The sequence below is a fragment of the Lutra lutra genome, chromosome 11 (assembly GCF_902655055.1).
Source record: "Lutra lutra chromosome 11, mLutLut1.2, whole genome shotgun sequence".
NCBI classification, from domain to species: Eukaryota; Metazoa; Chordata; class Mammalia; order Carnivora; family Mustelidae; genus Lutra; species Lutra lutra.
In genome coordinates, this window is record NC_062288.1 from 25362855 (window position 1) to 25389419 (window position 26565).

General features: G+C 35.3%; 1 protein-coding gene across 2 annotated transcripts in view; it reads right to left on the minus strand.

The window, feature by feature from the left end:
- SEMA3C (semaphorin 3C) overlaps window positions 1–26565 on the minus strand; it is a 205004-nt gene that overhangs the window by 23504 nt on the left and 154935 nt on the right. Inside the window, exons 14-18 of one of the 2 annotated variants that reach the window (XM_047694855.1) lie at window positions 22772–22813; window positions 19006–19163; window positions 9812–9879; window positions 7175–7305; window positions 289–3128 (exon numbers count right to left, since the gene is read on the minus strand). In XM_047694855.1, coding sequence (XP_047550811.1) covers window positions 2718–3128; window positions 7175–7305; window positions 9812–9879; window positions 19006–19163; window positions 22772–22813 — 810 coding nt within the window. In that variant the 3' untranslated portion in view covers window positions 289–2717. Of the gene's footprint in view, window positions 1–288; window positions 3129–7174; window positions 7306–9811; window positions 9880–19005; window positions 19164–22771; window positions 22814–26565 lie in introns of those variants that run through there. The other variant, XM_047694856.1, reaches the window with a different exon arrangement.

Sequence of the window (26565 nt, forward strand, 5' to 3'; positions counted from 1 at the left end):
AGATATGAATTTGTTTGCATATATGTAAAATATCACAGAAATACACATAGAAATTGACAATATTGGATGTCTCTGGGGTTGGGACTTGAATAAATGAGGGATAATGATACAAGGAGAGTTTTCCATGTATATTCTTCTAGAAGGTTTGAATTTAGAAATACCTAGATGCATTATTTTTACAAAAATGGATAAATAAATAACTACAACTTAAAAATTATAAGATTCAGTAGGTTCTTTCTTCTCAACAAGCAACTATATATCCATCATTAAAAAGAAAAGTTGAAGACATTCTTGGGGAATTCAACACGTTTTATTTTGCCAGGCAAATGATTTTTCAATATCCAATTAAATATTAATGTACTAATTACATTTAATTTATTTTCTCACAGAGTGAACATTCACCGTAATGACAGTTTCATCATGCTAAAATCTATCCACAAACCTACACTTTGGGAAAAAAGTGAATTCCTAAGAAATTTTATGTACAATATAAATGGAAAATGTATTAAGTCATCAAAATGTCAAACTACACAAAATAAAACTAATTAACCACCAATATTCAATATATGTTGACATTATTTTGGAGAAAGAAAATTTTCTTTACATATTGGCAGTTATGTTGAAGAAGAATTTCTATAATTTTAGAACAAAAGTAATAAAAGTATATACAACTGAACAGTGTTCTAAGGAGAAGGTATTAAATAGCACAAATAATATTACAAAACTAAACACCCTTATTGTCTATCAGTTTGTGTTTACATGAAGCAAGGGGACCTGTGTAGTTTACCTATCCTCTGACTCTAAAACAATTTTACTTTAAACTCTGTACATAGAACATATTGGCCATAAACAATAAAGATGGTTTTGGCCATAAACAATAAAGATGTTTTTGGCCTTCCATTGACAAACATTTCTATTTGGGCACATAGCAAGCAAAATATTTATATAATAAACCGCTTTAGAGAATAATTCGGAATCATATACATTTGGAAGATAGCTTTTATTTATCAGCTTATTTTTGAATGAACATTATTTATGTTGTATATTTTAACTGCTATGTTTGCCCCACTGAGGTTGCCTCTTATAATATCATAATTTATCACCACTTAAATAGTAAGTCATATTCTTAGATTCTGATCAATGGTTACATTCATTTTGACAATGATTTTAGTTCTTGAAGTTTTTATGCTATGGTGCTTAAAAAGGTAATAAGTCTACCTTACCTTCTTTGTGGACTGTTAACTACAAATAAAATTTTGCTAGATTTTTGAATAGGCCTATGATGCAATTTCTATTTGTGCTGGGAAACAAGAAAATTTCTTTAAAAGCAAATAAAATTCAAAGGCAAAAGTTGTGTTTCAAAAGGAAACATAACAGTATAAAGAATTTTTTCATATTTCTCCCATCTAATTGCTATTTGGAACAAAAGGATCAATAATAAATTTTTCTAGTGAAATGACCCAAGCACAATTAGAAGGAAATTATTTTATTCATTACAAAACTTAAAACATTTGTATTTATAACCAGTGAACAGAATGCACCAACATTCTTTCAAAAGAAAGTATGTCTATTTTTGTTCATATTCAAATTTTTTTCAGTTCTCCTCAAAATGAGCACCTCGCCAGCGCACACTAAAGATCATCACTAAAGAACCAGTGACTTAAAAATCATATGATGTCTGAGGTTGGTAAACCAAAAAAAATGTGAGAGTTAATTATTGAAATTAATCACTGATGGTAAAAACTAGTCACTTTTTTTATAAATAGCTTTTCATAAAGTTGCATTTCTTACTTTATTTTTCCCCATTTTGATAGTTTTACCTCTCATATACAAGTTTGATATTTCATCTTTTTCTTCTTATATTGTTTACTTTACCATACAGACTAGAAAATTAGAACAAAAACAGTAATTAAACACTGTAAGATTATATTCTCTGATTCTATAATAACTTAAATAACTTCCAAAAAAAGTGCTTTTGTTTGGAAGATGATAGCATAAGAATAAAAACTTAAATGATTCACTGACATAACTCTAATCAAAAATGTTTACAGTGAAGGTCATTCATTTTATCTTCTTAAAACTAGGAAACAAAGACCAATAACAGATACCAGCAACTGACCATTTTTATAATAAAAACATTAATGTATTTCACTGGAAACATATAAGCTGTTCATTTTTCTGTATGAATCACTCATGTTTTGTACAACTTTTAGATGCACTCTTCCTTGACTTGTACCTAGTCTACATTTCTTTTGATGACTACTCTATCACATATACTTATACAACTTTTACAATGTAAAAGTTGTGAACTTGGCATTTGTTTCCATATATAAAATCACTGACAATTCCAAATCTAAACCCCTAAGGCAAGGAAGGAAGATCACAGGGTTTATGGCCATCATTCAATTAAGGGATGTAAGAATTTTAGTTTTATATCCGCCATATTGATTTGAATGAAAAGGAAATAAAGATATAAATAAAATCTGGGTTAAGTTAAATATTTATATGCACCATGAGGACCATGACATGTCTAGTGCTAGTCAATATTATACAAGAAAATGCATGCTCATTTCAGTTCATGTAATAGTCACTTTAGGAGTGAGTTACACCTTTCTCAGGAATTTCTCATGGGTAAAACACAAGGTTCTTTGCTCAAAATTTGATCATTGAAGACAGACCATTCTTTACTGAAAGCATAAGTTCCAAGTAAGAGAACATTATGACTCTGGCAACTGATTCCTCCTGTTTCTACTTTTCCGGCTATTGATGAGAGCCTTTAACTTGCCATAGTCCCCTCTTATCTTCTGGGATTCTTCTTGTTGATGTTGCTGTCGAGTGTCTTTGCAGTACTGATTAATCATCTGCATTTCTGAGTGGCTGAATGCCCCCATGATGTCCTTTGGGTGGAAGGGTAAAGCCCTCACAGAGCTGGCCCAGGTCCAAGGGGACCATTTTTCTGTCACGACAGCCACCATTTCAGAATCTAAAACTTTAAAGTTGATCTTGGCTATGGTCTGCTTGAAACTATTCTCTGTTGCAATGCAGTGATACAGTCCTTGGTCAGAATCTTGAACGGAGCGGATTAGAAGTCCTTGTGAAGTGGCTATGATTCGTTCATTCAGCTTGACCTAAAAGAGAGATTCATCAAAGATCCCAAACCCCACTCTATGTTTTCTAAAAAGATATGAGCAACATATACAGAGTATCTCTGGACTTTCAAATTTGGGGAAAGCATCAAGTACTTATTAGCTTCCTTCTTAGTGAACACAAATGTTTGGTCAGTTCGGTTGCCTCTTTTGCACAAGAGATTTTGTTTCAGGAGCACTGAAGCTATTAAAGGGAGGGTGAAGTTATCACCCATATTACCAAAAATAGCTTCAAGTTCATTACCTTTGGACAGAAGTAGTTTCGGTATATATAAGCACAGAATTTTGGTTGCATTTGGAGTGTGAATCACAGTCAACTATAAAATAAAATTCACAGAATAATTTAAAATATCTCTTTTGTCCTGGAGTTCTTGCCTTTAATTGCAACAAAAATACTCTCTTATTAGTAGAATCATGAAGCCACAGTTAAATGGTTGAATTTTACCATTTTTCAATGATGAATTTTCTCCTAACTAGAAGTGCAAACAACTTATTTCTTGACTGAGTAATAAGACAACCCGAAAAAAAATTATATAAGCAGAAGTAGAGTTTTGAACACTGTCAAGGGTTTTTTCCAATTATCCCAAATTAAAGAATGACTAAAAATAAGCTGAAATGCCATCATCTTCTAAGTCTAAATGGTTTTACTTTCCAAGGAAAGGTAATAAAAAACTATGAGGTTAATATTTAATTACTTTACAAGCTTATCCTGGAAAAACCCTCATGTGCTAGATATTAGTTCAATGTATGCAATCTTTCTTTCTTAAAGTTCCAGCTATAGTCTTGTCAATGAACAGACTAAAAAGCTAAGTGGTAAGAAATTCCTTGATATGGGGACTTGGGATTGCTCTTTCACTGGGGTCGGGGGGGGGGGATGAATCCAAATCAAAATAAAGGAATGTTTTTCTAAATGGTTAATTTCTGTGTAAATATGTATTTAATTATTAATGAAATAAAAATCAAAGATAGATTATTTTAGTTAAAAAGTAATGCCCTCCTCCAGAAAAAAGCACAAAAAGGCAAAGTATAATATTGAAACAAGATAATAGAACAGATCTAGAAAATGGGAGATCAGAAGGGACTGAAATGTATAAAGCAAAGTTTTTTTTTTTTTTTAAAGATTTTATTTAGTTATTTGACAGACAGAAATCACAAGTAGGCAGAGAGGCAGGCAGAGAGAGAGAGGAAGGGAAGCAGGCACCCTGCTGAGCAGAGAGCCCGACGCGGGGCTTGATCCCAGGACTCTGAGACCATGACCTGAGCTGAAGGCAGAGGCTTAACCCACTGAGCCACCCAGGCACCCCTAAAGCAAAGTTTTGATGTTAATTTAATTTTTAAAGTTTAAAGGTGTCTCAAAAATAGTTCCAATCATGTAGAAATGCACTCAGAAACAAAAGGAAAGGAAGACTTCTACGTGTGCAAAATTAGGAAAAAATTGGAGGCCAATTTTATAAATCTATATAACATGTTTTTGACACAGAAATTTCATTTCTAGGAATTCATACAGAAGATATACTCACAAGTGTGCAGATGTTCATTTACATGATTTTTTTTTTAAGATTTTATTTATTTATTTGACAGACAGAGGTCACAAGTAGACAGAGAGGTAGGCAGAGAGGGGCAGGGGAAGCAGGCTCCCCGCTGAGCAGAGAGCCCAACGTGGGGCTCGATCCCAGGACCCTGGGATCATGACCTGAGCCGAAGGCAGAGGCCTAACCCACTGAGCCACCCAGGTGCCCCTACTTGATGTTTTTTATAAGAAGAAAAATAATAACCTTAAGTAGTAGATAGCTTTATATATTCATATAGTGGAACAGTATGTAGCCAAGAAAAGTAAGATAGCTCCAAATGTACTGATATTAAAGTGTGTGTGTGTGTGTGTGTGCATCAGAGAGACAGAGAGAGAAAGACAAAAATAGGAACATGATGGAGAATATTTGGAGGAATAATTATGACTGAATATATAACTCTTAGTAGCTTCATACTCTAGAAGTATGAATAAATATTGAAGTGGAGATAAGGAGATCTTTCAGTTTTTACTTTATGCTATTCAATACGAACTACTTACAGTTTTGTCCATGAGCTTTTATGACTTGTCTTCAATATTTATATATCATTAATATAAGACATAAGCTTGTGTTTGCCTAAACTACTGATAACAAATCAAGATAAATTTAATAATATAGTAACAATTTGTTCAACTAAATTAAGAATGAGTGGAATTGTGCTCTGTAATTCTGGATATAATAGATTTGCATAATTATAGTTAATTTTTTCATAATCTTATAGCACTCTTATGCCAGAGAAAAAAGCAAGATCGTAATAATGGAGTCTATATTCTTGAGCATTCTGAAATAAAACACTAGAAATATCACAAAGGAGATTCAGTCATTAAATCTATAACTCACTCCATTTTTAATTTAATTTATTAATTTCTGTGGCATGTATTCAAGCTTGCGTGTATTCATTTTCTTTAATTTAAATAGAAATTTTTTTCGCTTATTGCATGTTATTCTATTTTAAGTTTTTATTGAGTTAAAGAAAAATATTTTATTCATGTTAGGTAATCCCTATTTGAGTTTTAGATTTCCAATTCACATATGAACACATAGAACTTCTCAGGAAGGACCGTTTATGACCCTGTGACATGCTCTGGCCTAAGAATTTCATTTCTGTGTGGTAATCATCATCGCGCAGTATGACTTCTACTCTAGGTTACTTAGTAAGGCAAGTAGTATTACCATTTACATCCATTCAAAAGAATTGAAAATTAATTAGACTGTAGAAATTTCAAGGTCTCTTTGATGACAGACTTTTGTGGCAAAGTAAAGAGATCTTAAATAAACAATTTTTTATTAATAAAAATGTTAAAAAGATTGATTAGTATCATAGAATTATGGGGCAAGAAGGAACCCCGGAGTTCACCTAGCTCCTCTCGCCTCCAGATGGTTAAATCGCTTATGCAAGTGGACATCAGCCTACGGTTTACTAGTCCAGTGACAGGGGACACACAATTTCCTAAACAGCTCATATTGTCTTTGGACAGGCAGGTCTGAGTTGTAAAGTATTTTCTCATATGGAGCCAACATGTATTTCAGTAACTTTGATGCAAGTGTCTGTGTTTTATAGCTTGGGATTGTATCCGATCTGAATATCTCCAATTAACTTAATACTTAGTACCTAAACTACCCACAACAGAAGGATACACCCAAATGCAGAAGGCTCCATTTTCCCCTTCGCTCTATCAGATTTTATGACACTGCTAGTAGCATTACATTTTAGACTACCCTAAGGCTTTATATACACATATATATTTTTCTTCTTCTTCCTCTCATTTGTCAGTACAACATGAGATCAATATTACGGAGCTCATTATTTATAATATTTCACCCTAAGCCGTTTTACAATGCTTCCCTTTTAAAACAGCCCTTTCCGATCAGTGAAAGGTTAATGTCAGTGTCCTTTTCTTTGAAAAATTGTTTTTCCATATAACTAAATAAAGGCAACGGTCCCATAAACAATGATTCCCTATATTACCAAACCAAAACCCCAGAGTCGTGGATAATAAAGCAAAGGAAACAGATTACCACATAGCAGAAAAATGCTCCTTACCATAAAAGTTATGGCTTAGTGTAATTTCTTACTGAGGAAAAACTGAACTTTTTTTAAAGCCCCCTTTTATCTTGTGAATCACACAAAGGTGCTGCTGTGTGAGAACTTGGCGTCTGGTTTTGCACACATCTTGTTTCTTTTACGAATGCTTCCTCATATCAATTCCCCTGTCTTGAGTGTCCAAGCTCTTGTTTCAGTCACCATATTATAGAGGTGAACAGGCAGCAAGGATTTCTAATTAATTCATCATCTCTGCAGACAAAGGATTTTAAAGGAAGTGGCACCTGTCATCCCAAAGACATAAAAGGATGGTCATATGCCGTTTTTTTTCCCGTTTGATCTGAACCTCACCGAGGGATGGTGATTGAATATCTTTCCGAAGCCCTGACTGATTGCTGCTGTGGTGTGTTACTCACCTCTTTCCTCCTGTCTTTGTCTTTCTGTAACAGCCATTTGATCGATGCCTGTGGAGACTTCGGGGCACACTCAAGGAAAGTGGTGTTATTTTTTACTCCATACTGAACAATTTCAGCTGCATTTCTATATGCTGAAAAGCAAAAATGAGAGAGAGAAGAGAATTCAGAACATATACTCCTATATGTTTATTGCTCTATAAAATTGTCACTACCTATAAAGTATCCAAAAGGCAATCTTTAATCATTTAACAAGCAGACTATTACACATCGTTTACCTGTTGTGTTTAACCTAAAGGGAAGGAGAGAAAGACATAAGGGAACCGATTTTTATTCAAGAAGTACTCTAAACCAAGGAATGTCCTTAATATCACTTTGAACACTTAATTATTTCAGTATCCTTATGAGTTAGGTTTTCTCAGTGTTTCAGAGTTGAGCACACTGATGCTGTGAATTATTAGGAAACACAACCTACTTGAAGAGTTAGTAAGTGTTAGGCATTATTAAAGCCAGGTTCATCCATACTCAGTGGAATATAGATGGAATCCAGAAGCATCAGGAAAAGTCAGAAAGCCAAGTGTGGCTGCAGTGGGAAGTTGTGGTTGAGAACACAGTCTTTGCAATCAGAGGTATTGGAGGTAAAATTCTGATTTCACCAAGACTGACTGTGTAGCCTTCAACAACTTACTTGACCCTTCTGTGTCTCAGTTTTACTCAGCTCTAAAACATGGATTATGTTTTCATATAGGTTCTGCACTGAAATTCTTTTTTTTTTTTTTTTAGATTTTATTTATTTATTTGACAGACAGAGATCACAAGTAGGCAGAGAGGCAGGCAGAGAGAGAGAGGAGGAAGCAGGCTCCCTGCAGAGCAGAGAGCCCGATGTGGGGCTCGATCCCAGGACCCTGGGATCATGACCTGAGCCGAAGGCAGAGGCTTTAACCCTCTGAGCCACCCAGGCACCCCTGCACTGAAATTCTTAATTCAGGAAGAGCATGTAGTAAAATCATGTGGTAGCTTAGACATGAACAGCATCTTCATTCATAAAATGATGATAATAATAGACCTTACTTTGGTATAGTGTCTTGAGCATTAATTGTGACAATCCATAAAAAAAGCACTTAACTCAGATTCTGACACAAAGCCAACATCCATGTTTGTTCATCATTAACCCCACTGACAGTTCTACCACTGTAACTGCTATTAGAACTGGCACACATATTTATAAAATACTCAGTAAATAGAGAAATGGTACCATGGATTTATTCTCTCAATTAGATGTATAGAACCACTAAGCAAAACATGTCAGAATTTTCTTCTTATAGCTCATGTAGTTATTAATAAGAATATCAGTCTTTACTAAAGAAAGGCCCAGACTCAAAAATATTAGCAGTAGGAGTTTTGGTGTTAATTGTTGCAACAGTGGGTCTATGGCACCTTGGTAAGCCAAGAGAGTTGCCTGAAGAAATTTCCCTGGTGGGGTTCAGGTGGAGGGGAGAAGGTTAGTGGGGAAAGTATAATACCATGGGATCTTCATGTCAGGATGGGAAGAAATGGGTTAGAGTGATCATAAGACACAGGCAGGATTGTCAGAAGTATTGGAATGGTTATAAATTGTAAAACCAAGGCACCGGTACACCCATATTCAGAGCAGGGTTATTTACAATAGTCCAAAATGGAAGCAATCCAAGTGTCTAGTGATAAATGAATAAACAAAATGTGATCTATACATACAAAAAATATTTTTTTCCATTTTCAACAGAAAAGAAATCCTGACACATGTTGCAACATGAATGAACCCCAAAGAAAAAGTGAAATAAGCCGTTACAAAAGGTTAAATATTGTGTAATTCTGCTTATAAGAGGTATTTACTAGAGTCAAATTCATAAAGATGGAAAGTAGAATGGTGGTTTCCAGAGGCTGGTGAAGAGGGAAGTTCATATTTAATGGGTATAGAGTTTCACTTGGGAAGGATGAAAAAGTTCTAGGGGCACCTGGGTGGCTCAGTGGGTTAAGTCTCTGCCTTCAGCTCAGGTCGTGATCCCGGGGTCCTGGGATCGAGCCCCGCATGGGGCTCTCTGCTCAGCGGGGAGCCTGTTTCCCTTCCTCTCTCTCTGCCTGCCTCTCTGCCTACTTGTGATCTCTCTGTCAAGTAAATAAATAAATAAAAAATCTTAAAAAAAAAAAAAAAGAAAAAGTTCTAGAGATGGATATGGTGCTGGTTGCACAACATTGTGAATGTATTTAATGATACAGAACTGTACACTTTAAAATGGTAAATTTTTAAAAAATTTTTAAATTTTCATTTAAATTTTTAAAAAAGCAACTTTTTTCTTAAGAGAGAAGACAATAGCTTTGTTTCTTCAGAAAAAAAAATAATAGCTTGGAAAATCTGTAACTGATATCTGTGTGAAATTCCTAACCAACTAACACACCCAAGGTCTCTGTATTCACGGACCTCTGTTTCTCCTACTATACATACAAATACGTTTAATTTTTAATTTCCATATGAACACCAAGAATCTTCATAATCTTTCCTTAAAACAGAAGAAGTGAATTATAATGAGGTCTCCCTCTCTGAAATGTGACCTGGAGCACTGTGACTCTTTACCAAGTTTGACCCTTGCTCAGTTTTAATACCTTTTAGATTAAATCCTCTGCACTGAGTCAATGGATTTCCATGTCTCACATCTTGTCTTCGGCTCCTCCTATAAGTGCAAAGACATACATAAAACTGACTTAGAATTAACATTGCCAATTACACCACATTTAAAAGATTGCATTTTTAATTTCACAGTCTTTTAATTGCCCAAGCTTTCATAAGGAAAAAAGAGGTCTGCTTATCTGGCACCACTATCTGACATTTCTTATTCACTACCTTCATGATAGGATTGGTACTTCACCTTGTTTTCATTCTGAATTAATTCGGTCCCTCCCTATTATTGGTGATAGAATGGCTATGAAATCCTTATTATGTGCATTTTCTGGGTAAATGCTAGATTCCAAATGAATAGTGTAAATTTTAGTTTAGAGACCTTTATCAAAAATTTTCCAAGATGAAAACCTCTAGAGTATAAACTCACTGGCATCTTCTTTCTTATAATTTTGTTTTTAAATAAACATGGCTTTCTTACAAAAATCAACATTTCCTAACACTGTCCTGTTATATTAAAACTTTTCTGAAACAGGTGATTGAGAGATAGAAAATAGACATTTAATACACAGTTAAGCAAAATTGTTCATTTACTAGAATAAGAATTTTCCTTCAACTTTTTACTTTGAAAAACATCAAGCCTACAGAGGAGTAGATGTATGAGTACACTAAATACTAACATACTTAGATTCTTGAATTGTTATTATTTTGCCACATTTATTTTTTCTCTCACATGCAAGTTTTTTTTTTTTTTAAGATTTTACTTATTTATTTGACAGAAAGACAGAGATCACAAGTAGGCAGAGAGGCAGGCAGAGAGAAGGAAGCAGGTTCCCTGCTGAGCAGAGAGCCTGATGTGGGGCTCAATCCCAGGACCCTGAGATCATGACCTGAGCGGAAGGCAAGGAACTTAAACCATTGAGCCACTGAGGCACCCCTCACATGCAAATTTTATGTTGTATATATACTTTATGCGCATATATGAAAATCTTTAGAAAATAAATTGCAGACATAATAATGCTTCATTCCTCAATACTTCAGCATGAATCTTCTTAATTTCCCTACATAACAGTATCATTATCATGCTAAATATATGAATATTCCATAATATCATATAATACATATTTTATGTTAAAATTTCCTTAATTGTCTTCTAAACATCCCTTATGGATTTTTTAAAGTTTAGTTAGGGGGCGCCTGGATGGCAGATTAAGCGTCTGCCTTCAGCTCAGTTCCTGATCCCAGGGTCCTGAGATTGCACCCCACATCGGGCTCCCAGCTCAGGGGGAAACCTGCTTCTCCCTCTCCCATTCCCTCTGCTTGTGTTCCCTCTCTCTCTGTGTCTCTCTCTGTCAGATAAATAAATAAAATCTTTAAAAAAAAAAAGTTTAGTCAGGACCAAAGTTCACTCATTGCATTTTAGTTATTATGTATCATCAATTAAGCATTTCAAAATTTAGTTACATTCTTTATGTTGGCCATTATTTAAATCAATGTTTTAAATTATTTGAATACTAATTAATTTCCTGAGTCTTAGATTCAAAATATTCATATTCAAAATATGTATTTTTGTATATATAATATATATACATTTTGTATATACTATATATATATATAGTATTGAATATACAATTGAAACTAATACATATGTTAGTTTCAATTGTATCACACAGTGAAACAAATCAAAATAAAGCAACTGAAATTCTCTTAGCAATAAATCATGGATATGAAGATCATTATAAGAAAGAAAAAGTGAGGGGCACCTGGATGGCTCAGTCGTTAAGTGTCTGCCTTCAGTTCAGGTCATGATCCCAGAGTCCTGGGATCGAGCCCTGCATCGGGCTCCCTGATCAGCCGGAAGCCTGCTTCTCCCTCTCCCACTTCCCCCACTTCTGTTCCCTCTCTTGCTATGTCTCTCTCTGTCAAATAAATAAATAAAATCTTAAAAAAAAAAAGAGAGAGAGAGAGAGAGAAAGTGAGCTCTCTGGGTGGTTCAGTTGGTTGAGGGTCTGACCCTTGGTTTTAGCTCAGGTCACAGTTCCTAGTGGTGAGATCAATCCCTGTGGCAGGCTCCACACACAGTGCAGAGTTTATTTCAAATTCTCTCTCCCTCTCCCCCCAATCCCTGAATGTGCTTTCTTTCTCTAAATAAATAAATAAAAGTCTTTAATGAGAGGGAGAGAAAGAGAGAAAAGGAAAAGATCTACTCTTTAAATATCGGGAATATCGGGATACATTGATTGTTTACTATCAAGGCTTTGAAGTATATATAAATGAGCATATTACTTAATTGGATCATCTGTTAAGTCTCAACATTTTTACCCTTAAAGATAAATTATAACATTCAGTGAGAAGAGCAGAAATATTAAAATATCACAAGGATTATTAAATTTACAAAGTGAAACTAATCTCAAAGTCATCAATAGTGAAAAAGATAATTTTAAGGTTACAACAAATAATAGTTTGTGTATTCAATGGTTCATGTAAATCTCTCTATGGAAATACAGGTATATAATTTTGTGTCTATATATATATATTTAAAGATTTAAATATACATATATATAAATATATATTTAAAGATTTTATCTATTTATTTGAGGGAGAAAGAGCACACCTGCACAAATGGGGGAGGGGCAGAGGGAGAGGGAGAAGCCGACTCCCTGCTGAGCAGGGAGCTTGACATGGGCCTCAATCCCTGCTCACAACCTGAGCCAAAGGCAGATGCTTAACTGACTGAGACACCCAGGCGCCCCTCAATTTTGTATTTCTAATACAACAACACACACATAAACTAGTGGAAGTCACTCTTGTCTCAGGAAATACAATTTTTTAATGCTTTACTCTAGAATAGCTCCTAAATCCCTATATCAGCTTTTCACCGCATTGCTATTTGCTATATTTCCAAGCCATGGCATTATTTACTACCAATCAACTTGTGAGTACACGATATTATATGAGCACCATGTGAGAGTTCTTATGGCTGAACTAGTCATTTTCAGCCATCTAGAGAAGCACTATCACTCACAATAGTTAAATTGATTGTCCTGTGACCAGTACTATGTTTTGGTTTGCATAGCTGGGGAACCCAAATTTATGGGATCACATAGCTTCCAGACAGTCTGCACAGAAAAAAATCATTATGGCTTGGCCTAAATGATGAGATCAACAAGACAGCTATCTGACATTTTTTATATTTGTAGAATCCCTTTAGGATAGTCATATAGCATTGCAAAAGCTGGTAGGCAGAGTAATATTATATGTGAATGTAGGTTTGGGATTTGAGCTCAAGTTACCAATGTTTTCTTCTTTATAGTATAATCCTTCAGATAAACAATGAAATCATTTTGTTCTTGTATGTAAAACAGATATTTACTTGAAGATTGAACTGATTATCCTGTCTTAGAATAAAATTTCTAAGAGCATGTCTGAATCCAAAATAAATAACATTTGAGATTAAATTGCAATATTTGGTACAAATGCACAAATATTTATGATACTTGAGAATGAAAAAGAAAATTGCTTGTATTATTTATCATAAGCAAACTTGAAAAAAAGAGAAACTACAGATCCAATGATATTTAACAACTTTATTATATCAAAACATATACTCCATAGATTTCCAAGTATCACTGTAATTCTTATTCCATACAAAGGACACCTTTTTGATTTTCATTCCTATGAACTCCTCCACATAATCTTTGTGTTCCAGATAGGTAGACAGCACAATCGAAATAAAATGGGTAAGTTAGCGGCGCCTGGGTGGCTCAGTGGGTTAGGCCACTGCCTTCGGCTCGGGTCATGATCTCAGGGTCCTGGGATCGAGCCCCGCATCGGGCTCTCTGCTCAGCAGGGAGCCTGCTTCCTCCTCTCTCTCTGCCTGCCTCTCTGCCTGCTTATGATCTCTCTGTCAAATAAATAAATAAAATCTTAAAAAAAAATGGGTAAGTTAACACTATTAAAGAAAATTAGTATGGAAAATACAAGTGATCATTTTTACTATTATTATATAATTACTTAAAAATATTATTATGAGGGGCACCTGGGTGGCTCAGTGGGTTAAAGCCTCTGCCTTCGGCTCAGGTCATGATCTCAGGGTCCTGGCATCGATCCCCACATCGGGCTCTCTGCTCAGCAAGGAGCCTGCTTCCCTCCCCTCCAACCTGCCTCTCTGCCTACTTGTGATCTCTGTCAAATAAATAAATAAAGTCTTAAAAAAATATATTATATATGAGAATTTAGGAAATAGTTAATTCAGCAAACATGTTTTGCATTCACTATATGTTTAAGTTTTAAAATAATTTTGAGCAGATCAACAGTATAGATACTTGTAATGAAACTTTCATTGTGCTAACCAAAGATGGGTTTGAGTAGGCCAAGGAATAAGATAGGTTATAGAAAGATAGAATGATAGAGATTTTTCAGCTTTTAATTATAGAATTAAGACACTGCTAGAGATTCTGAAAGCTCTTTAAAATTCCCTCCTGCTTATACTTTATTAAATTGAGAAATAATTGACACATAACATTATATTAGTTTCAGGTGTACACCCATTCATGTTGTACACCTGAAACTAATATAATGTTATATGTCAATTATTTCTCAATTTTAAAAAGTATACATATATATATATATATAAAATATATGATTGATATATAGTGAAATGACCACAATTAAGTCTAGATATCATCTGTTCTCATAGGTAGTCACAAAATTCTTTTCCTTGCGGTGAGTACTTGTAAGATGTACTCTATCATCGACTTTCAAACAGCCAATACAGTATTATTAACTATAGTTACCATGCTGTACATTACATCTCCATGACTTAATTATTTTATAACTGGAAGTTTGTGCCTTTTGACCCCCTTTGCTCATTTTTCCTACCCCCTACCCCATCTTTGAGAACCACTAATCTGTTCTCTATCTCCATGAGCTTGGTTTTTTGTTATTTTCAAAATTCCATTTATAAGTGAGATCATACACTATATGTCTTTCTCTGAATTATTTCACTTACCATATGGCCTCAAGGTCCATCCATTTCACAAATGGCAAGACTGCATTCTGTTTTATGGCAAAGGAGTATTCTTGTGTATGCGTGTGTGTGTGTGTGTGTGTGTTTATAACTTTACTCATTCATCTGTTGAAGGACACTTAGGTTGTTTCCATGTCTTGACTATTGAAAACAATGCTGCAGTGAATATGGTGGTGCATCTATCTTTTCAAATTATTGTTTTTGTTTTCTTCAGATAAATATCCAGAAGTAAAATTGCTGGGTCATATGGTAGTTCTATATTTAATTTTTTGAGGAAACATCGTACTGTTTTTCATAGTGGTTGCACCAATTAAGATTCCCACCAAAACTTTTTTCCACATCCTCTCCAATATTTGTTATTTATTGTTTTTTGATAATACGCATTCTGACAGATGTGAGGTGAGATCCTGTGGTTTTCATTTGCATTTCCCTGATGATTAGTGACACTGAGCATCTTTTCACGACATGCTGGCAATCTGTATGTCTTCTTTGGAAAAATGCCTATTCAGATCTGCCCACTTTTTAAATCAGATTGCTTGTCTTTTGAATACTCAGTTGTTTGAGTTCTTTATATTATTTGGATATTAACCCCTTATTAGGTCTATAGTTTGCAAATATTTTCTCTCATTCAGTAGGTTGCCTTTTCATTTGGTTGGTGATGTCCTTTCCTGTGTAGAAGCTTTTTAGTTTGACATAATCCCACTTGGTTATTTTCTCTTTTGTTGTCTTTGCTTTGGAATCATATCTAAAAACTCATCATGACCTATATCAAGGAGCTTCATGCCTATGTTTTCTTCTAGGCGTTTTATGGTTTCAGGTCTTACATTCAAGTCCTTAAACCTTTTGAGTTAAGTTTAGTCTATAATGTAAGATAGTAGTCCAGTTTCATTATTTTGCATGTGGTTGCTCAGTTTTCCCAGCACCATTTATTGAAGAGACTGTCTTTCCCCATTGTAGATTCTTGCCTTTTTTGTTGTAAATTAATTAACCATATATGTATGAATTTACTTCTGGGCTCTCTCATGTGGGCTCTGGGCTCTCACATAGATCATGTGGATCTATGTGTCTTTTTTATGACAATAGCATACTGTTTTGATTATTACAGCTTTGTAATATAGTTGGAAGTCAAGGTGCATGATGCCTCCAGCTTTGTTCTTTCTCAATATTGCTTTGGGTATTCGGAGTCTTTCATGACTCCATACAAATATTAGGATTGTTCTAATCCAATGAAAAATGCTAACGGAGTTTTCTTAGGGATTGTATTGAATCTGCAGATTCCTTTGGGTAGTATGGCCATTTTAATAATATTCATTCTACCCCTCCATGAATGTCAATTATCTTTCCATTTATTTGTGTCTTCAATTTCTTTAATCAATGTCTTATAGTTCAGTGTAGGGGTCTTTTACCTCCTTGGTTAAATTTATTCCTAGGTATTTTATTCTCTTGATGCAAATTGTAAATGGGATTGTTTTCTTAAATTCTCTTTCTGATAGCTCATTAGTCATGTATAGATTTTTGTTTGTTGATTTTGTACCCTGTAACTTTACTTAATTTTTTTTTTTCTGTTTGCTGTTTGCTGTCCTAACAGCAAACCTATGATACCTGATTTCATACCAGGCATGACATTGCAACAGTAAAAATTGCAAGACAATTTCAGCTCTTTGTTGATTACAAGGACATGATCAAGATCAAATTTGTGGCATTAGCATGACAATGTGGAACCTACCTTTACATTGCATCTGAGAAAGGATTACTGAGGTTGTAATTAGAAGGAGAATAGGAGAACAAATGAGTCAACTCATATTTTAGCAGAAACGTCTAAAATGTAAACAAAAATCTCAAATATGCAATGATAGTTTATATATAGTATGAAATTTTACTTGAGAAATATTCTTTGTTTGTTAAATGAAAACGCTTGTTTGCCAAAGCCTAGGTCTGGAAGTTTTGCAGGGAAAGAGTACCAATCTCCAATTCCTCCACATTATAGGAGAGGCCAATAAGCCTAAAGGAATATGATAAGATTCACTTTGTGATCTTCATAGCACTTTCTTTCTTAGAAAGTGTGAGGCTTCATCTTCCTTTAGCTTTAAATCTGTTTAATAGATAGAAGATTGCACTCCAGGTATTAGATATGCCAATTTTTATAACTCTTTCTCAAGAAAAATATATTACCTTAGAAACAGTTATAGTAATAATTTTAAAATATCACTGCTATTGTCATTGGGAGTATAAAACAAATATGATTAAAATTTACCAGCAATGACTACAAAAATCATTTATTTGAGATTACATTTGGAATTTGCTTTCCTCATACTCTGTCCAAGTTCAAATCTCCAGTCTAGTGCAAACAGAAAATCTCAGGATAATGAGGTCTAAAAATTCTATGTAGAAATCAAGAGGCTAGAAACTTCCTGCCTAAATCTCAAAATGACACAGAAGAACACAGGTCTTTAAACACAGATACTTAGGACTACTGGTTTAAAGAATAGGAGTTCTCTTCACATTCCATGTCTTTAAAAACAAAAGACTTTCAAATTATCCAGACCAGGCCACACCTGTGCAATCCAAATTCATATTTCTAACTGTCCAGTCAACCTCTCCATTTGAGTATCTCATAGATACTTTTAGCATCATCTTTCCTTCCATATACCTGTTCCTCCCCTTGTCTTCTGTTTCTCAGGAAATTACATCTGCATACGCTCAGTTCTGAGAACTTGGTTCATTCTTGAGTCTTCTATTTCTCTAACTGAGCTCTATCCCGAATCAGACCTTGTGCGACCTCCACCTCTATCATTCCTGTGTGAGCCACCATTTTATCTCACTTTGAATGTACAGTGCCCTAACTGCCTTGCAACTTCTATCTCCTCTCCCCCCATCCCCTGCCTACCTCAGGGCTGCAATCCCAGCCAAACCCAACCAGATGAGCTTTTTAAACCAAATGTTTAAAAAAAAAAAAATTCATTCATGTTCTCAAAGGCCCTCAGTAGTTTTCCATTTCACTCTATAAAAGCCTTCAGTGACTTACTAAATCCTATGTCATATGCCATTCTGAGCTCATTTTCTTTCTACCCTTCCTTTTTCTCATTCCATGATAGCCCCATTAGTCGTGGTGCTATTTCTTGAACAATCTTGACACACTACAGCTTTAAGGATTTCTGGTCCTTCCTTCTCTCTGGAATGCTATCCTCCCAGATAATGCTTGGTGTCATTCCTCATCACACTCAGATCCTTGTTCAAATATCACCCCCTTAATCACCCTGATTGACCCATAGTTCTGATCTTGGCTGACCCTAAATTCTGCATATTCTTTGTTCTATAATCAGTGTCACTACTGGTGTCACAACTTGTGTACTAGTTGGTTCTAAGTTTCTCATCTAAGTCTTTGCTAGGATAAATGGCTTTCAGTCTCAGACTGTCTTACTCTCTCAATCTGACCAGCAACCATGCACTTCCCATTCTCAGAGGTAAGAGCATGTCACCAAGGTTCTGAAAGCAATTCAGCATACCCATTTTGGAACAATGTTCCTATTGCCTGAACTAGGACAAACATCTGATCATTGGAGAATTAAATGGCACAGGGAAACCCTAAGAAGGTGGGATTTAATGATATACATTATGATATACAGAAGCATACAAAAAATTAGGTAATGTGGAAAACATTAAATGCTGCTTAAAAAATATGCTGGGTCATAGGGGGGAATTGTATTGCTAGAGGAGCTTTAAGAGGAGAAATAAATGTCTCCAAAGTACTGTATTCCTACATATCTGTGAGAATTTCAAGTTAAAAGTATAGCCATTTGGGGCACCTGGGTGGCTCAGTGGGTTAAGCCTCTGCCTTCGGCTCGGGTCATGATCCCAGGGTTCTGGGATCGAGCCCCGCATTGGGCTCTCTGCTCTGTGGGAAGCCTGCCTCCATCTCTCTCTCTGCCTGCCTCTCTGCCTACTTGTGATCTCTGTCTGTCAAATAAATAAATAAAATCTTTAAAAAAAAAAAGTATAGCCATTTACTTCATTCAATAACTATACAATATGCTAAGCATAGCTACTACTTCTAGTGCTATTTGAAAAGAATACAGCAATAGAATTTTTTCTAATGATGTGGAGTATCTGGCAACATCAGTTTTGACTTTCAGTTGAATGTTTGGTACTCACCGCTTCCCAGTTGGGTAGAACCTAGAGCACGAATGGCCATCCCAGGCACAGTAAGGGTCCCTTGCCAGGCAACAGTCAGCACAGGCTGTACCATAGATGTGGCAGCGATGCAGAGACACTTGGGAAATCCCTTCATTGGAGCTCACATACAACTGTTGCTATTGGAGGAATGATTATGATTTAATTCAGATGTGGACGTTAAAAGACTTTCAGCAGGAACGCATTATGTCTACACACCCTGAGATTCATTTTAAAATAGACTAAAAACAAGAAGCAAAGCACAGAGGTATAAGCCAAAATAAATAGAATTTTCTTATGTTAATATGCCTATAATATTACCACTTTCCTGTTAAAAGAAAAAAAAAAAAAACCTCAGGGCCCTGTGTAGAATGGTCATACATTTGAGACATTGGGATTTATTGTTCTCTCAAATTTGTGTTAATATGTTACAGATTTACATTATGATACTTGCTTTATTTTTTGAATGCACAAGGCAGCTTTCTTTTTCTTCAAATCTGGCAACCCATCACCTTGTAAATTTGAAAACGTCAAGTCTTAAATAAAGGGCATTTTTAAGTTTAGGGAAAAAAGTACACTTATTAGATAAAATTAAAAAAATTTTTTTTGCATGCCTTTGAAAGTGGCATATTACTCATTAGAGCAACTTTTAAATTAATTAGAAGAATATCAGTATTTATATTTAGTCATGTCTTAAACTTGTTGTGGGATCCAGTGATCTTCAGCATCCCAAGTCATAAATAAAGATTTCCCTCTCTCCTTCATTTACAGGATGTCAAGAACTTCTTAGGATACTGCTCCAGTTCTTTCTGTGCATATATTGGTTCTCAGGAGTTGAAAGGGTAAGTTTCTAACTGATGCTTATTTTCTAAGGAAGTAATATTGTATGATTCAAATTAGCAGAGAATCTTTAAGCTGGAACTCAAATATATTCACATGTGCAACACACACAAAGACATCTATACATATTCACCTACATGCAATTTAAAATTTAAATCAGTAGGAACACCACTGGTCTGGTTCTGGAGGCAGACTTCTAGGATTCAAATCCCAGCTCAACCACAACCATGCTATGAAATTTTTCTGAATCTCAGGCCATTCTTGGGTAAAGGTGGGATAATACAGTACCTATCCTATAGAGTTATGTTAAGAACTAAATGTAGGGGCTAACTCCACATGAAATACTTAGAATAGTTTCTGACACCTAAGAGCTCAATGAATAATGAATGAATAATGTAGTAGAGAAAATTACCAGTTAACAAACTATCAACTTATACATTGTCAATTCTAATTAATCATTTGAATCACACCTCAGTCTATTGTCTAATAAAAAATCATTTTATTCAGATTAATTAATTTTGCAGAAATTGGGCTGAAAATGATTGATCCCCAGCTGAGACAAACTGTATGAAAACAATGGCATATTTTGACAATAACCATTTCTCTAAGAACATTTCAAATAAGTGTTTATTGAGTACATTAATAAATAATATAATGAAAGCATCAGCTATGCTAAATTAAGGAAACTGCTTTATTTAAGGAAAGAATACAAGTAGTTTCATTCTAGAAATTATCTTTTTAAAAAAATTAATCCAACTATTTTCTGCCGTATGGAATGCAAGAATAAATTAGAGAATAAAGAAGCATAAAATAGAAAATAAAATAATTTGAAGAGTAGGGAAGGCACTAAATTCATAGTGCTTAAAGGTACATAAAAATACCATTGGCAATTTGTACTTCTTTCTCACTGAAAAAATAATGAGGCATGCAGATGTGCAAATGAGTTCCCCAAAACTGAAATAATTATTCTGCCCTAAATCTCATGATTGAAAGAAACATTTTTTTTTTTTTTTTTAAAGATTTTATTTATTTATTTGACAGAGAGAAATCACAAGTAAGCAGAGAGGCAGGCAGAGAGAGAGGAAGAAGCAGGCTCCCCGCTGAGCAGAAAGCCTGATGTGGGGCTCGAACCCAGGACCTGGGATCATGACCTGAGCCGAAGGCAGTGGCTTAACCCACTGAGCCACCCAGGCGCCCCCGAAAGAAACATTTTTAATTATCTACAATATAAGATGTTGAAGACAGATTTAATACTCATTTTTTCCCATGTGTGTATGTGTACTGCATATTGCAACTTAATGGAGTGGATTGTGAACTATGAGTCTACCGGGTGAATTGCAGCCTGAATAGTAACGTGTGTCACTGTAACTGTGTACTGGGCTACTCGGCCACACAAATGGCTCTGTGTCCATTTTGAATTTTGCTCTGATACTTTCTCTTTTCATTAAACTACTGTAAACAAGGGGCTTCCTGCTGACTTCAAAGACAATTCTGACTTGGGATCAGCTCCCTGGGACATTGGAGAAAATGACGAATGGCTTCTTGTTATTTGGGAAAATGTTTGTTATGCACCATGCAAACATTTTTACAGATGAGATCTTTAGCTCTATGGTACTCTATTTATTTTTCTTCATAAAATTGAGTCAAGTGAGGGGCGCCTGGGTGGCTCAGTGGGTTAAGCCGCTGCCTTCGGCTCAGGTCATGATCCCAGGTCCTGTGTTCGAGCCCCACATCGGGCTTTCTGCTCAGCAGGGAGCCTGCTTCCTCCTCTCTCTCTGCCTGCCTCTCTGCTTACTTGTGATTTCTCTCTGTCAAATAAATAAATAAAATCTTTAAAAAAAAAAATTGAGTCAAGTGAAAAGAGTACAGGACTGACTGAGGAATACTTCTTCATCTGTAACAGACCAAATAAGGCAAAGAACACTAAATTTATGTCATCAGTTGTGCTAATACTTAAAACCTTTATCCATATTCCAAGAAAAATAAGTCTCAGGCTCTTTAAACAGCAGTTATGAAGGACCTGCTTTATTTTAGGCAATTTATATAAATTAACTCTTTTGTGAGAAAAGCATTACCGTATAGAGGCAGAAACTTAGGTCTGTGAAGTTTAACAATTTATTCATGATTTATGGATAAGTTGGGATTCAAATGCACGTCCATTGTGCTCTGAAGCCTACTCCATTTCTGGCTATATGACTCCACCCTTTAGAACTTTCTTCCAGAGAGAACGCCTTGGGGGCTGGAGAGGTGTACACGTTGCATAGTCAGAGACTGAGATAGGGCTTTTCCTTTTTTTCTGATCATTGTGTATTTGCATGTGCAGGCATGAATTAGAACTGATAATCATAGCCAAACATTTCTTCCCTCAAACCCAAATCCTTATATGGTTTAGATCTGAGAATTCAGATTTTTTAAATGACACATATAAACTTTAAAAAATAGCACTTCTTTAGCAATAAGCATAAAAGAATGCATTGCACATTTCAGACAAGTGATAGCAGCAGGAACTCAGAAGAGGACTGATTACTCATTCCAAGCCCCTGAGAATGTTTGTGATGCTATAGTAGCCCAAACATTATACCAAAGTCTTCATTCAAAAGATTATTTTTATTTTGGTTGGCTTCACACACTGTAATACTTGAGAATACAGGATATACAAAATGTTGGGATATCTTGCAGTATATATTTATATGTTCTGCTCTCCTGGGCTTTTATACAAAATAGACCTATTTTGTCTTCCGTTCATAGCCTGTCAACTATGCATCAAAATTAAAGGTGATTTTGTGGTTATTGTAAATAATAATTATTTTTCTAATACTAATATTAATTTTTCTAAAATTATAAAATATATTTTTCACAACAGTAAAATTTTTAATACATAAAGAAAATAAAAATGGAGTTGTTCTACCTTCTTGGATGAGATTTTCATTGTTGTTATAGGAGCACGATTCTGAAAAATTAAAAAAAATTGTTAGCTGTTCAAATAATCCTTTAAAAAGATTTGCATTAAAGATATTCTCATGTCTGTTAAAATTCAAGACATCATCATTTCTCTACACATGCATATATACTTAAAGTTTAGCAATAGTTGTCTCTAAAGCACATTTCCTCTGTTGTGCTAACAAATATATGATTAAATATATATGATATATTTTACAAATATATGATTAAATTTAAAAAAGTAGCAATTATAACACATCATCAATATAATCTTTAGAAAAACAAAATCTGAGAAATTTGGAAGAATTAAAAAATTCTATCTCGGAATACTGAATGCAATGAATAAAACTTAGGCTTGGATGGGGGTAGATAAGATGCTGTGGAATGACACCTTGTGTTCTTCCCCCACAACTCAAGCGTCTACATAAGAAACTACCATGTAGCTGCCAAATGTTGCTTTGGAAAGACATATTAGCCTGAATCATACTTATCAATTCTCCTGTTGCAAACAAAGAAATACTGCTAGAAAAAAAATAAAAATCTTACAACTTTGAAACAAAAAAAAGGAAAAAAGAAATAGAAAATGTTCTCTTTTGATAAATGTGAGTTAATGAAAGCACCTAAGGATTTTCTGAAATAGTAATCCTTTTTAAAAAAATTTTTTATTTAATTATTTTATTTTATTTATTTGACAGACTGCGATCACAAGTAGGCAGAGAGGCAGGCAGAGAGAGGGGGAAGCAGGCTCCCTGCTGAGCAGAGAGCCCGATATGGGGCTAGATCCCAGGAACCTGAGATCATGACCTGAGCCAAAGGCAGAGGCTTAACCCCCTGAGCCACTCAGGCGCCCCAGTAATCCTTTTTGAAAGTGACTCTATTCATAGAGTTTACTTCTTTTTTTTTTTTTTAAAGATTTTATTTATTTATTTGATAGAGATCACAAGTAGGCAGAGAGGCAGGCAGAGAGAGAGGAGGAAGCAGGCTCCCTGCTGAGCAGAGAGCCAGATGAGGGGCTCGATCCCAGGACTCCGGGATCATGACCTGAGCCGAAGGCAGAGGCTTTAACCCACTGAGCCACCCAGGCGCCCCCATAGAGTTTACTTCTTAAACATTATGAGTTCCTTTTAAAAACTAGACTCATGATAACCTGATAATCATCTGTGAAGTTTTATTTGAAAAATGCAAGTGAGAGCAAGCTCTCAAAATTAACGGTACCTACAATTATTTCACGTTCTGAAATAATTTTAAGTGTGTGTTCTTACACACGTTTAAAAGAAAAAAATGGTGATATTATTAGATTACCTCAATCTAAACACTCAATTGCAACAGGTTTTGATCACAGCTTAGAAATACACATATGCATACAAAAAAGGTATTGCAATTTATATCCATCCAGGCAACTACTAATAGCTGTACCACCAATTCAAGTTAAGTTTGAGGAAGCTGGATGTATTTTCCGGAAATATTCTGAATAGAGGATTAAAAGAGATTATGGTTCCGCACTCTATAAAAACAAAGAGTCTGGTTTTTTTGAAGGTTACATTGAGTTTGAGTTTTCTGCAGTGTATCAGTGTGACACTCCGCTTAGGAATTTGTTTCCATTCAAATGCATTATTTCCTCACATGCTAATCACAGTATATCATACACACCCAGTTATTTTTACCTCACCTCAGAAAATATTACACAAAAACTGCTGAAGACAATAAGTAACTGTATTTGATAACTGTGTCTCTCAATTTGGCCATATCAGTCACTGGCACACATGTCCACAAGAAAGTTCAAACTTTTTTAGTCTCTCTTGGGCTGATGTCCCCCACGTGCATTTTGACTGACTCCGTTTTTCCACTGAGGGTTTATTCTTCATAATGATAACACTAGCACAACTCATATAACACACCATAAGTAGTTAGCACATGATCAGAATGACTCCCATTTCTTTAAGAGCTTTTCATAAATTACATGTTTGGGTTTGTGTCAAACTCAATGTTTTCTGATTATCAAAAAATTATATTTCAGAATTAAAAATTAAGGTCTGCCATATGGCATTTTTTGCTCTCTTCAAGCAAATTCCAGAATAAGGTACTTTATGTTATTTTGGCTAGCCAAGTTGTCTGTATTGAACTGAACGAGAAAAAAATATTTTATACATAATATGTATAAATATGTATAATGGTTAATCTAATGAAACAATCAATTCCTTTATAAAGCAAGGCATAGAAAAAAATCACTTGAATGTACCTAGGTAACATTTTGTAAGCACAATATTAACACACTAATCAGAAAGAACCTTATGCCAAAGTGAGTCTAGCATTTAAAATTATAAATTCAACAAGATACTGGAAAATTTTCCAGAGTTCCTCAGATTTCATTTGGTTATTTTTAAAAAATATTTCTTTACATTTAAAATGAATTAGCATAATCTAAACAAGGCATCTTGATCATTTATATGCTTATATATTCAATAATTTTGGTGACTGTGGGAACATGTATTAGTAAGTCAATATATTCTGAGTTCACTCAGCTAAGCAAAGCAACTGACTAAACCAGCAACAGTCTGCTCCTGGGAGGCCTGACGTGCTAACTTTACTCAGTTAAAGGCTGACTCTGGTCTTTGGATGTCCAGGGACCGTTGGTTTGTTTTGGTTTGTTGTTGTTTATCATGTTACATCATAAACTTAAATCTTCAATCCAGCTAGACTTGGAGGGGATTAAGGAAAATATGAACCCATAGAACTGCAATGAGAGCACAGAAATTATAGGATATTTTGAGCAGATGTTGGTGAAGGGGTGCTCACCTAAGCTACAGAAGGAATGGCCTAGTAGTTAAGATAAAACAGGAGTCAAATTTATTAATTTGTCCACAGTCGGCAATGGTGATCTTCTTGCTAGTCTCGCCATTCTTGGACCCAAAGCTCTTCTTCCACAATATTCCTGCCCTCCCTCACCTTGCCAAAGACCACATGCTTGCCATCCAACCACTCAGTCTTGGCAGTGCTCATGAAAACTGGAAACCATTTGTGTTGGGTCCAGCATTTGCCATAGACGAGGTGCCAGGACCCCATGGGCTTCAAATGAAATTCTCATCATCAGCTTTCTCCCCATTGATCGACTTGCAGCCAGTGCCACGATGGCCCATGAAATCACTACCCTGGCCCTGAAATCTGGGAAAAATCCTGTAAAGCAGGGATGTTTATTACTAAATCTTTTCTCCCTAATGCTCAGAGCATGAAAGTTCTCTGCTATCTTTGGAATTTCGCAAACAGCTTGAAGGAGACGAACCCCAGGGCTCACTGTCCAGGGTGATGTCAAAGACCCAGCGGTGTTGACCAAGGGCGGGCAGTGTTGGCGGCTCTGGGGCGGCAGCGTCTGTGCGTGGGCCGTTTCTTCTTGATTGATTTAGTTGGAAATAGTACTCTGCAATAGGATTGATTCCATGCCAAAGTATCTTTGCAATCCTAACAGCTTCTGTGGCTGTGTTTTATCCATCTTTCCAAATGTTTATCAGAGAAATCACCTGAACTATAATGGCTTACATCTTAAGGAGAGAAGGGACACCACAGATCTGCTCTCCCAAGTCACATATCTAGAAAGAATAAGCACTCTGCCCAGAGCAGGTGATGCCTTACAGGACTGAACTTCCCACTGCGTGCCTTTTTGTTGATGTTGTGTATTGTTTTTCTTTCTTCTTCTTTTTGTTAAGCCGAAATTTAAGAACAAAGAGAGTAATAATGAAATCTCAAGTTCAGCAGAACATGAAGCTT